Source organism: Vanessa tameamea, chromosome 5 (genome assembly GCF_037043105.1).
Source record: "Vanessa tameamea isolate UH-Manoa-2023 chromosome 5, ilVanTame1 primary haplotype, whole genome shotgun sequence".
Taxonomy (NCBI): domain Eukaryota; kingdom Metazoa; phylum Arthropoda; class Insecta; order Lepidoptera; family Nymphalidae; genus Vanessa; species Vanessa tameamea.
The window spans coordinates 9,702,606-9,714,520 of NC_087313.1; the positions used below are offsets into that span (position 1 = coordinate 9,702,606).

General features: G+C 32.0%; 1 protein-coding gene across 2 annotated transcripts; it reads left to right on the forward strand.

Annotated features, from left to right (window-relative positions):
• Positions 1 to 7,342: 7,342 nt before the first annotated feature.
• Positions 7,343 to 8,477, forward strand: LOC113392572 (tol-Pal system protein TolA-like). 2 transcript variants are annotated; one of them, XR_010310009.1, is made up of 2 exons: positions 7,343 to 7,537; positions 7,642 to 8,274. XR_010310009.1 is itself a non-coding variant. In XM_026629071.2 (2 exons), the coding sequence occupies exons 1-2, from the start codon at positions 7,498 to 7,500 to the stop codon at positions 8,458 to 8,460; spliced, it is 504 nt and encodes a 167-aa protein (XP_026484856.2). In that variant the 5' UTR covers positions 7,343 to 7,497; the 3' UTR covers positions 8,461 to 8,477. The 2 variants fall into 2 exon arrangements, 1 of the variants encoding a protein (XP_026484856.2); XM_026629071.2 differs by having other exon boundaries at positions 7,997 to 8,477.
• Positions 8,478 to 11,915: the final 3,438 nt, after the last annotated feature.

Sequence of the window (11,915 nt, forward strand, 5' to 3'; positions counted from 1 at the left end):
GATATTGATATTTTATTCGTGTATAATGTTTTCTTTTAAAAATAAAGTAAATAAGTTAAATTTAAATATCAATTTATAAAATATGCACTGACATGTATAAATATTTAGCCTGTAATTAATTAACTAATGTAGCCATTAATGCCTTATATTTTGTTTATTTTTTTAATTTTGTTTCGTTTAATTATGTATTTAACTTTATTCATAATTTTGTAAGATTTAATGAGATCAATAAACGTATAAGTTAGTATACGACTCCGCTGTCCGTCAGTGTCTCCGTCTGTCACCTGACTTTATGTCATGAACCGTGATAGTTAGACAATTTTACAGATGATGAATTTATTGTTTATTATGTTGCCGCTATAACAATAAATACTAAAATCAGAATAAAATAAATATTGAAGTGGGGCTCTCATACAACAGACATGGTTTTTTTGTCGTTTTTATAGATAATGGTATGGTCGCGGTTTTTTAAGTTTTACACTACTCGATTCTACAATATAAACGTCATCATTCTGTCACTTTTATTGACGCTGCGTAAGTCCTTGAGGGATACCCCGCCCCTTTAGGAACCGGGTTTTATTCTGTACAATTATTATTTTATTACTAAAACTCACATTTATTATTACGACACACTTTTTATGTACTTGTACAAAGATTACTTCCAATGATTAGAGATACCTACATATTCAAAACCTAAGTAATATGTACATACTATATTTTATAACGAATTAAATTACATTTCTTCCTTATAAAAATGATACGTTATAATTCATAAGATGATACAGTCTTATTTGTGCAACAACCCTTGCCACTGTAAATAAAAAAAAAAAAATTATAGCTGATATTAAGAAAATTATCCTCGAACCTCGTCGACAAAAACGTAATGTAAATGATTAGCCTCTAAATTAAACAAGTCACGGCTGTATAAGAATCGCCTTCGTTGAGTGTTATGTCCTATTGTTTACAAGATACACACGCATTGTTCAATTCACACTTGTATTCTAACACTGCAATAGTTTGAAATGACGCCAATCTCGCTAACTATACTGGATAGAAAATGTGAATCACTCCTTTAGTTTCTACTTTTATATTAGTTACGTAATTCTTCTCCTACGTTATATTATCAGACGCGCCTGCGACTCCGCGTGGGCGATTGCTATCGATACAGTTACGTGACAGTTTTTTGTGTATTTAACCGTTTTATTTTCCGTTGCAAAAACTACTACTGCAATACCGTTTTATTAAAAAATATATATATATGTATAGTGAATTAGATAGAGACTTTTTTATGTATATAAATTATTGAAGTGTTGTAGTTGTAGTGTAAGTTTATAATAACGAATAAATATTACGAACTAACAGTTAATTAACTAAACTGGTTAGTTTATATGCTGTAAAAGTGGGAGTGAAAGGTACACCAGCAAAATCTCTATAACATCCTTTAAGACCTTGGCCTGTCGAAATTTGCAGTTAGTTTTATGAACGAGCTGCGCTAACAGCTTATTCCTGAGGGTAGGCAGGGTGGGTAACACGTACAGTGAAGGTGATGGTTGATGCTCAAAGGGGGACACCCTAAAACCTATTCCCAGGTCGCTAATCCCAGGAGCTACTAAGAGTTTCTCTCTACCTTAAGTAATATACATATGTATATTCTAACGATCTATCCCGACTTCGCGCGTTCAATTTATTAATGACGAATATGGTCTATTATAAATACAACGTATACCATAGCACTCAGAAATTACGTAGCTTTCTACGATTCAGTTTTTTTAGAATTGTATCATTAGTTCCGTAGATTACAAGAACAAATTTCATCGTTTCATAATGCCATTATTATACATATTATAATTCATATTTACAATATCTGAGACGTAATATGAAGACATCTTCACGTAATAAAGGAATGTTTTTCTAGGTAATCATTATATTTAGCGAGTTGTGATGCGAAAGTGACAGGCAGACACGAATTGTGACACAATAATTAGACCTTATTGTGACTTATGACATCCTTTGTTATCTTTATTAATTATAAAGTGGTATTAGTGGTAAAACTTGTTTGTTTGTATATAGGAAGTAATTTACGGAACTAATGATCCAATTCTAAAAATTGTTACTTAAACAAAATTTTTTCACATCATATTTTGCTATTTTGCTTACTGAGTCCTAGAGGTTGCGAAACCGTGCGAACCCGTGCGAAGCCGGGGCGGAATACTCGTCATATCGATATATATAAACATACAAAGGCAAAACAGTTCAGTTTTTCTACTCTGTTTCTTACAGAATTTTTAATATTATAAATAAAAAAATTGGTTATTTATTATTATTATTAGTAACGTATTGTTATTACTAATACGTTCGTTTAGAGTGGAGAATGCTTGGCAGATGTTATGATTAAATTTCGTTTACTAGGCGAACTCGAGTATATCAAAATAGTAGTTGGTTATCTGTTTAAGATATGCTTCGTGTAAGTCGTCACTAGATGGCAGTGCCACACTTCAACTGCTTTACCGTAGATCCATGACAATTGGTATATATTTATATATTGCCAGAAAAAGCTTGGTATTGTTGTTTTTTTTTTTATAAATCACAGAATTTTTTATAATTTATAGCTGTATTTTAATTTATACATTTGCTGCCTTTGCGATTATCTGATTAAGCAAAGGCAAAGGTTTACTGGATGAGCCATGGAATGTTGCCATTAGTTGAGCTTTATTTTATTTTAACCCCATTGGAACCCTTAGTTTAGCAACCGTTTGCCGCAATTATTTCGAGAGTATCTGCTTATCGTTGGCAAGTTTGTCTGGCAGAGCCGGGCAATGATGGAATTAGCTTCGCTTTTTGTGCTATGCAACTGCACTTTGTCAACAAAATCAATTTAATTAAATGGCATATTCACAGTTTTTACTGCACGTATTTCAATATACCTATAGTGTAAATTACTGATAACATATAGGTTACCAATCCTTAATTAGATTGAAATAGATTTGCAACGATCATTTCGAAAGGTTGAATAGCAAGTAATAATTTCTCACAAATAACACAGAAATAAATAAGTATTTACTAACTTTTTTTACTAACTAAACTAAATTTTTAGTTTTTATTTATTTAGTAAATTCGATTTCCTTAGAAGTACGGCTCTGGCTCTGGCTCTGGATAGGTACCACCTACTCATAATATATTCTGAAGCCAAGCAGCAATCGTTTTTATTTGATGATTTTTTGTTTGAAAGGTGTGTGAGCCAATGTAAATACAGGCACAAGGGACGTAATAACTTAGTTCCCAAGGTTGTTGGCTGATTGGAGATGCCAATGTCTATAGGCGGTGTTCAGTTACAATTAGGTAGCCAAATATTTACCGGACATTTTCGCTCCACTAATTCAAACATAGGTAATTACTATGACAAATATTTAATTTAATCAACAATAATAATTAACAAACAGTACTGCGTATTTGATTTGACTAAAATGTAGGACGATTGTGTTTGGTAGCAAATATAATGAATTGTATTAGTCTATTAAGTAAGAAAAAACGTGCAAAAAACTCATTAGCAGCCTGCAAATTTCCTACTGCTGTGCTAAGGTCTCCTCTCCCTTTGAGGAGAAGGTTTGGAGCATATTCCACCACGCTGCTCCAATGCGGGTTGGTGGAATACACATGTGGCAGAATTTCGTTGGTTTTCTCACGATGTTTTCCTTCACCGCCGAGCACGAGATATAGCACATGAAAATTCAGTGGTGCCTGCCTGGGTTTGAACCCGAAATCATTGGTTAAGATGCACGCGTTCTAACCACTGGGCCATCTCGGCAAAAAAACTCGCAATGTTTAAATACAATGAAATTATTTTCGAATGTCTTCGAAAAAAATTTTGTACTTTCAACCATAACTTGCCAAACCAACCAAAAAGTATTATAAAATGAGTATTTATTATGTATTTATATATATACATATATCAATTGTATAACTATAAATTGTAAGATTGTTGCATATTTTAGATATATATAGACATATTTTAGAACGGTTGGTGAATGTTTATATCTCATTGCTTAAAAAATACCACGAGAAAAAAATCCTTATTTTACCCATAGAAATTCAGGCAGCTGCCAGAATTTGTATGAATAGAACTGGTCGTAAATAGTCCTGCTGGTCACACGCCGATGATACTAGCCAGTGTCATCGTCATCATCCTCCTGCCCTTATCCCAATTTTATTTGGGGTCGACGCATCATGTCTTCTTCCATACTTTTCTGTCAGACGTCACCTCACAAGTAACATCAGGCAGCTAGTATATATTATATAATTTAAAAACGAGCATCTAGGACTAGAGTCCCTCACATTATTTAACGCAGCTCACCCAGTAGGACACTTGAATCTTAACTGACAACCCCGGGTACAAATCCATAAGCGCCACTGACTTTCATGTATTTTATTTGTATTTATGATTTTCCTTTCGTGCTCAGTGGTAAAGAGAAATATCATGGCAAAACATGCACGTTATACCTGCTTCATTATCTCGTGCTGAATTAAGCTTCTCTCCTCGGCGTGTGCCCAGCAGGAGTATTTACAACCTGTTTATTTTCATGATTCCTCTGATTGTACATTATAAATCTTGTGCTTAAAAAATAAGAAACAATAAAATTATTTAAGCTGCCTTATAATAAAGTTCAATAACCAGAATTGCTCAAGGATGCGTGTCATCGACCGAAAAAAAAAACAAAATTCGAAGAATCGAATAATTTGCTCCACATTAACACTAACCGCACACCACAGATTAATAATAATCGTACGATCCTCGAGACGATTTCTCATTGGATAATATAATACAGCTTATGTATTACAATAATCGTTTTGAAATATATCATTAAAATAAATGACATTATGTCAAGTTATATTCTTTAAAACGAGTTTAATACAATCCGTCTCGTTTATCAAAATACCATTCATATATTTATTAAGACTAGACTAGACTATGAAAGTCAATTAAATTAATTCAAAACTAGTGAAAATACAAGGGTAGGGAAAGGAAATAACCTTACTCCAACCAAGGCCTTCATTGTTTTACCTCAGAGTAAAAGAAAACTCAGAAAAAATGAAAATGTATATTATAGATTATTACAATATACAACATTTACAATATTATTTTTTACACTTTTAAATTATTTCTTAAGAAAGAAGTTATGCTTCCATTATTGATGGTATTTAAAATAATAATTCTACTCAATAAAAGAGATTTATATTATTATTATTAACAAAGGAAAGATATAGTAGACATTTATTTTTATTAACATATCTGTATAAACACGTAACTGTAGAGCAACTTTTCAAAAATAAAACGTATTACTTATTATCTTTAAATTGGTCAAAAACGTTCTTAATTATAAAATAAAAATTGAATCTGTTTATGCTGTACGTACAAACTACGCGGAAATCAAATTTTAATACGAGATAATTAAGTTCTTGTCTTGATTTAACATTTGGGACACTTTTTTTAAATAAAATCTTTATGACAAATTGTCTACGAATGGAGTTGTAGGATAAATCGTTATATACTGTAACGAATTGATTCGTGTCTGATATTGCACGTGTTGTGTTCTGCGGTAAAATTCGATTTTTTTCTTACTGAATAGCTCTACTGTTCTGTTAGATAATCAATACAAATATTAAAGTTATTTTAAAACATAACATTCCAATAGTAAGTAAATATTGTACATGTTACGTACAAGCAAATCTTAATATAATTAAAATCTAACCGAAACAAATCAAATCCTGAATTTACTCCGTCTCAGTAAAGCTGCAAACGAAATAAGATATTATGGTGATCGGTGACTTGCATTTATAAGTTACTTCGTTTCTGTGATCTTCGTTGTACACTTACAAAAAAAATCTATGATATATGAAATTTAATTTCACTTTCTTCATTATGAATTTTAAGCTGATTTCGAAGTCGAATTTAATTTTTATCGCATATTTGCTATTTTTTTTATGGTGTCGGTAGGCGGACGAGCAAATGAGCCACCTGATAGTAAGTGGTCACCGCCGCCCACAGACAATGGCGCTGTAAGAAATATTAACCATTCCTTACATCACCAATGCGCCACCAACCTTGGGAACTAAGATGTTATATCCCTTGTGCCTGTTAGTAGTAGTTACACTGGCTCATTCACCCTTCAAACCGGAACACAACAATAATGAGTACTGCTGCTTGGCGGTAGAATATGTAATGAGTGGGTGGTACCTAGACGGGCTTGCACAAAGCCCTACCACCAAGTAAAAATATTAATAAATACTACCACCAGGACTTGCAACCTTTTTCTTTTAATTTTGAAGAATATCAGACATACCCACACACATACAGATATTGGAGTTCATCGCGCAATACAGTATGTTTATGCAATACACAACAGCTTTGTAAGGAAATGGCCGTCTCTAATTGTCAAATGTAACGCCAATTATTTTAATTGTAATGTAATCAACTAAGGCAAGTATAATCTACAATGTGGTATCTTAAATGTTTTTGTTGTTCTTTGATATGCGATAGGAGGATTTCCTTACTTAAATTATTAGTAGGAAATAATATATTTGGAGAAAAAAAAATTGATAATTTTAATTTATGAAGTTAAAGGTTAAAAGACCAATTTCAAAGTTAAATGTTTATTATTATTAATCGTCATAATTTTTATTTAGTGGTGCAATTGTGCTTTTCTCGTCGCTTAATTGCTAAATTTATACATTTTTAATCGCTCATAACTATTTCAAACTCAATTATGTTCACGTCTTAAGAACGGTTCCAAAGTGTATGTCGTCTAAGTAGTGACTATTATTGGCAAGTCTAAGCTCCAGTCTTGGGTCTATGCAAGCTTCTATTCCAGTTCCTTTGTTCCAATTGTCATCTTCCACTCCATCCAATCTATTGTATACTAATTCGACTAGATTTTTTTTTGTATATACGGGAGACATTTGAATGTTCAAGTGCTTAATTTGTGTTTATAATTCATCTCGTGCTCGGCGGTGAAGGAAAACATCGTAAGGATACCTGCATGTGTCTAATTTCAACGAAATTCTGCCACATGTGTATTCCACCCACCCGCATTGTAGCAGCGTGGTGGAATATGCTCCAAAAACCTTCTCCTCGAAGGGAGAGGAGGCCTTAGCCCAGCAGTGGGGAATTTACAGGCTGTCAATGTAATGTATGTAAATTAAGCTATTTCTTAGCAACTGTACCTACAATGATAAAATGTTTCATTCTCGCAAAATACGTTACGAGAATCTCTTTCAACCACAAATAAAATTAGTTTATATATCTGTAGATTTAACGGGACACTGGCATTGTTAATATTTTATAAAAACATTTTTCAATCTTTTTTATCTTTTCATCGTTTTAATAGAAGCGCTGTAGGTCCGATCACTTACGTCAAATATGACAGATTTCAACTTCACATGCGTAAATATTTTTTGTACATAACTCAACGATTTGAGACACAACAATAGTAAAAAGCAATAATGGCGAGAGTTACAAGAATAGCGTTAGATTTGGCATTAGGTGAGTATTGGTTAATACGTTATCTCTCAAAGAAACATTGCAAAACAAATTCCACTGAAAATAATATGAAATATTTAAGGTTAATAAGCAAATTTGTTTTGCAGTTTCTCTGAGAACAGTTCGACCATTTGTCACAAAATTATGGGTCTATGGAAAAAACTTAATTCAAAATACATCAGCAAAATCCTTAGTTTCTAATTCTATTGTGGAAAAGACAGAAGCAGTATTAGATAAATGTACTAATAAGTTGATTTCATCAATGACCGCGCTTCGGGATCGTCAACTACCCAAAGAAAAAGATTATCTTGAGAAAGAATTAGAAAAAATTAAAGAGAGAATATCAAAAACGAAAAATTAATATTTAATATTTTGTCCATGTTGATTAAACTAAAAAGTCTAGAAAGGAAGAAAGCTTTTACTTATAAACTTGCTTTAAATATATTTTTTACTTTTTTTTAGAAGCAAGTAAAACTTTGAAACCAGCTTTAGGAAATGCATGGCAATATGCAAAAACAGAACTTGTACCACCATTGACATTAAATTTCTTTCATGGACCTAAGGGAAAATATTTGGAAGAAAGAGTTTCAAAAGCAGCTGATAATTTTATTGCTGGAATAAAAAATAGAATAGATGACATAGAAGCAGAAAAATTGAGGGAAATAAAACGAAAAGAAGCTGCTGCAAAAGCATTAGCAGAAAAGAAAAAAGCAGAAGCTAAAAAGAAAGCTGAAGAAGCTAAGAAAAAAGCTGAGGCAATTGCTAAAAAAGCTAAAGTTGCAGCAGAAAAGAAAGCTCAAGCTACAACTGCAGCCTCTGCAGGAGCTAAAAAAGATGAAAAAAAAGTAAACAAAGAAACAAAAAAATCCCCTGAAATAACTAAAAAAAAACAGACTACCAAACGTAGTGAACAAAAAAAAGATTAAGGCTAAAAAATAAATGGATATTATTTCATCGTAATCTCATTAAATTATTTAAAAAAAAAATGTGTCTGTTTTTAGTTAATGGTATTTATAATGTTATTATAAGTGTAAACAACACTTTCATTAAGTATGAACCAAGCTAATAACAAGTAAACTTGATAAAACAATAAAAACGAAAGGACACGAGTAATGCTAATTAAAAGAATAAATATTGCACCCGCGAATTGTAATTTGCGAAGGCATAACATATATTGCATTATACATATTATGCTTTCGCAAATATGACCATGATTCCGAATTTCGTTCAACACTCGAGTAGTATACAGTAAACAATTTACAGTTTACTATACATAGTGTCTGGAACCTGCATTACTTTTCTTATATGCATTATTTTAATTTTTTGAGAACCCGTATTAAGATCAACTCCGCACTGTGCTTAATACCTTATGCGCAAAAACAAATGCCTGTACATAGAATTAAATTAAATACAAAAACAAATTTACTGTTAGTGTATATATTTACACATTTTGTATATAGAAGGATTGAGGATTAAAATATTTTATTAATTGTATTAACCTAGCAGAAAATGTTAGTACACTTATAAATCAAACCAAATGTATCTAATGATTATGGCTTATGAGATCATCTCAGAAATATCCTAGCTTATCAAAATATATGTTTTTGAGAATATTTTTGGCATAAACTACCATCCGGGTGAAAATTACTTGATCCGTTCGATTCTGGCAATGTGGAGTCTATAAAATAATGTTCTAGATTGGATCGTTCAAAAGCATTATTAATACAAAGCAAAGAAATCGTCAGTTGTAAATTATTTTCCATAACTATCGATTGGTGAGATCGTGAGTATGATAAAAATGATGTACCTATTTTACTATATTTAAAAATAACGTTTTGATTTTCTAAGCAACTTCTGTAAGTTATTCTGTAACAAAATAGTAAAAACTTCTTAGACTTAAGAAAATTAAAACGGCCGATTGGAACACATTTGTTCAGTTCAATAATTTGAAAAAGTTTTAATATTTAAATATCGTTAATGTATGAATTTAACTGACACATATAACAAAAGTCATATCGGTGTCAATTGTAAAATTAATATTTACATAATAAAAATATAAATCATTAGTCGATCATCTCAAAATGTCGATTGGAAGTAATGCTGCTAAAAACACCAACATTCTCTTTCGTAAGATTTTAATTAACTACTTCTCCATTTGATTCAACCCAAAACATACTAAAAATATGTTTTACCAAATATTTGGTGAATTTGTCATATATAACAAACACAATATAATATTAACTGAATCCGCAAATAACTGTAATAACTGAAATTATTTGTGTAGTCTAAAACTCATCCAACAGATTTAAGTAAAATGCGTTTATATTAATTATTTTGTTGTTTCGTTATATAAAATAAATACCATTTTTATGATAAGTAATCTCTTACGTTGGCTCCGGCGAGGCTGGGTTGCTGTAGGAGCTATTGTTCTTCATCTTTGACAATGAGTACAAAACTATCGGTCTTTGCATTATACGAGCTCACAAACGATCCTGTATAGTCTGTACGCTCTCTTCCCCATATTTTTTCAGGTATCGACCATGCGAAATTTGGATGTTTCGTATTGTTTGGCTTGTTTTCCTGACACCTAGAGATATTTTTACAAAAATCTCAATGACCTCATCAAGTGATGGCATTTATACATAAAAACGTGACAGTACTTTCATAAAGAAACACAGACTGGGTGTCCTCTATGTTAGCTTAGAACTTTTTTGACTGAGTGCTTTGGATAAGACCATCCGGCCTTGCCACTTTACGATTTTACCTTCTACTGATAATTCAAAACACTTCCTCTAGTATTTTGTATGTTCATTTCTTGTTTATAGTCTAATTCTTTCTACTCTGTCAGGTGCCAAACGCTGTAAAACGGTAGATTTTTAGATGGTTCTCAACTCAAAAGTGTATCGTGTTATGTGTGGGAATTAAAGATTTGCAATTAGACTTTGTAAGTACAGGTGTTCTATATACAGCGGTTTAAGTTGCTGATGGTGAAGTATTCGAATTTAGTAACTAATTGGGATAGGCAGTCATATAAAACATTTTTCCCCCTTCTGGTAGGAAATATTATATTGATAGCTACCGATTATAAGGGTCCAACATATTGTTCATACTGAGCTTATCATTATATATCAGTACTCCGAAACCAATTTAAACTTTGTTCCTAATAATATAGCAGAGTTTCTCACACACAGTCAATAACAGACTATATACGCTCAGATGGTTGAAGTTTCTTGAACACAAATACTATCAAAGGCTATCTAAACCTAACCAGGATCGGGTAAAAAATTATGTTAACCGTTGACATTCATGTTTGTAGTCGTTTTCTTTTAGCGTAGGTCTCGTTGTCAAATGTGGTGATCCGATTTATGTCTGGAAGACATCAGTTAGTTTATCGAGATCTACATCAATATCTTTGCCATTTTTATTTCGAGTGGACTTAAAGACCAACTCTTCCCCGTTGTCACTGCTTTCTACCTCTGGGTGATTAAGTCCTTGTCTTTTTAGTAACATTCATATATTGTCTTTGTATCTGCAATCCCGAATGAGACTACCTGCTAGGTACGAGTTAATTTGAACCCTAGTATACAAATCTATTACTAAAAAAAAATATGTGAATACTTAGGCTTTCACCTTAACAATACCCCATATAACAACTTAACAATTCTATTAAGTACATTTTCCACATTATTTTGTAAAGGTTTTAGGTCGATATTGTTAAGTGAGCTGAGTAACATAAATATACCGGCTTTTCGACAAAGAAACATTGAATTGAAAGAGTTTTTAAAAGAGAAGTCTTCGAAAGCGCTGCAATCTGAATGGGGTCGAAAAATAAGTGTTGCAAAGGGATTTTATCAATTAGAGATATCTCTACCAAAATCTGCTGAAATGAAGGTTGGTAATCTGATATTTAATTGATATCTGAATTAAGTGTTTTATGTATAATATGTTAGACTGATAATTAAAGACTGCAGATCTCGAGCTCGTATGAAACCAGAGACGGGGTGAGCGTTTCGATAGAAAACCAATTTTTATCGGGCCAATGCTTATGATGTGGTAGTTCCCGCAGATTATCAAAGTGAAGAAATAGATAGTAAACCTGTATTCGCACAAACTTGTGTACTGTGTAATATAATATGTCCAACGCGTGACAGGAAGCGATCACCATCAATAATGTACATACAATAGTGATAATAGACAAATAATTCATGTAATCATGATAATGATGTATCCATCTTATAAAGGGGACTGTTGGTGTTGTCTCACTGACCGACAGTAATACAGTATTCAAAATTAACCAAAAATAGAACATTATCATAAATAATAAATAAAGCACTTCTAAACTATAAATAAATCTTTCACTAATTTCCTATTGATTAGGAAA

What these genes read in the sequence shown, in the direction of transcription:
- LOC113392572 (XM_026629071.2), top strand. Translation starts at nt 7,498, where the DNA reads ATGGCGAGAGTTACAAGAATAGCGTTAGATTTGGCATTAG. An exon ending in AGCGTTAGATTTGGCATTAG is followed by an intron (nt 7,538 to 7,996) that starts GTGAGTATTGGT and finishes ACTTTTTTTTAG; the next exon opens with AAGCAAGTAAAACTTTGAAA.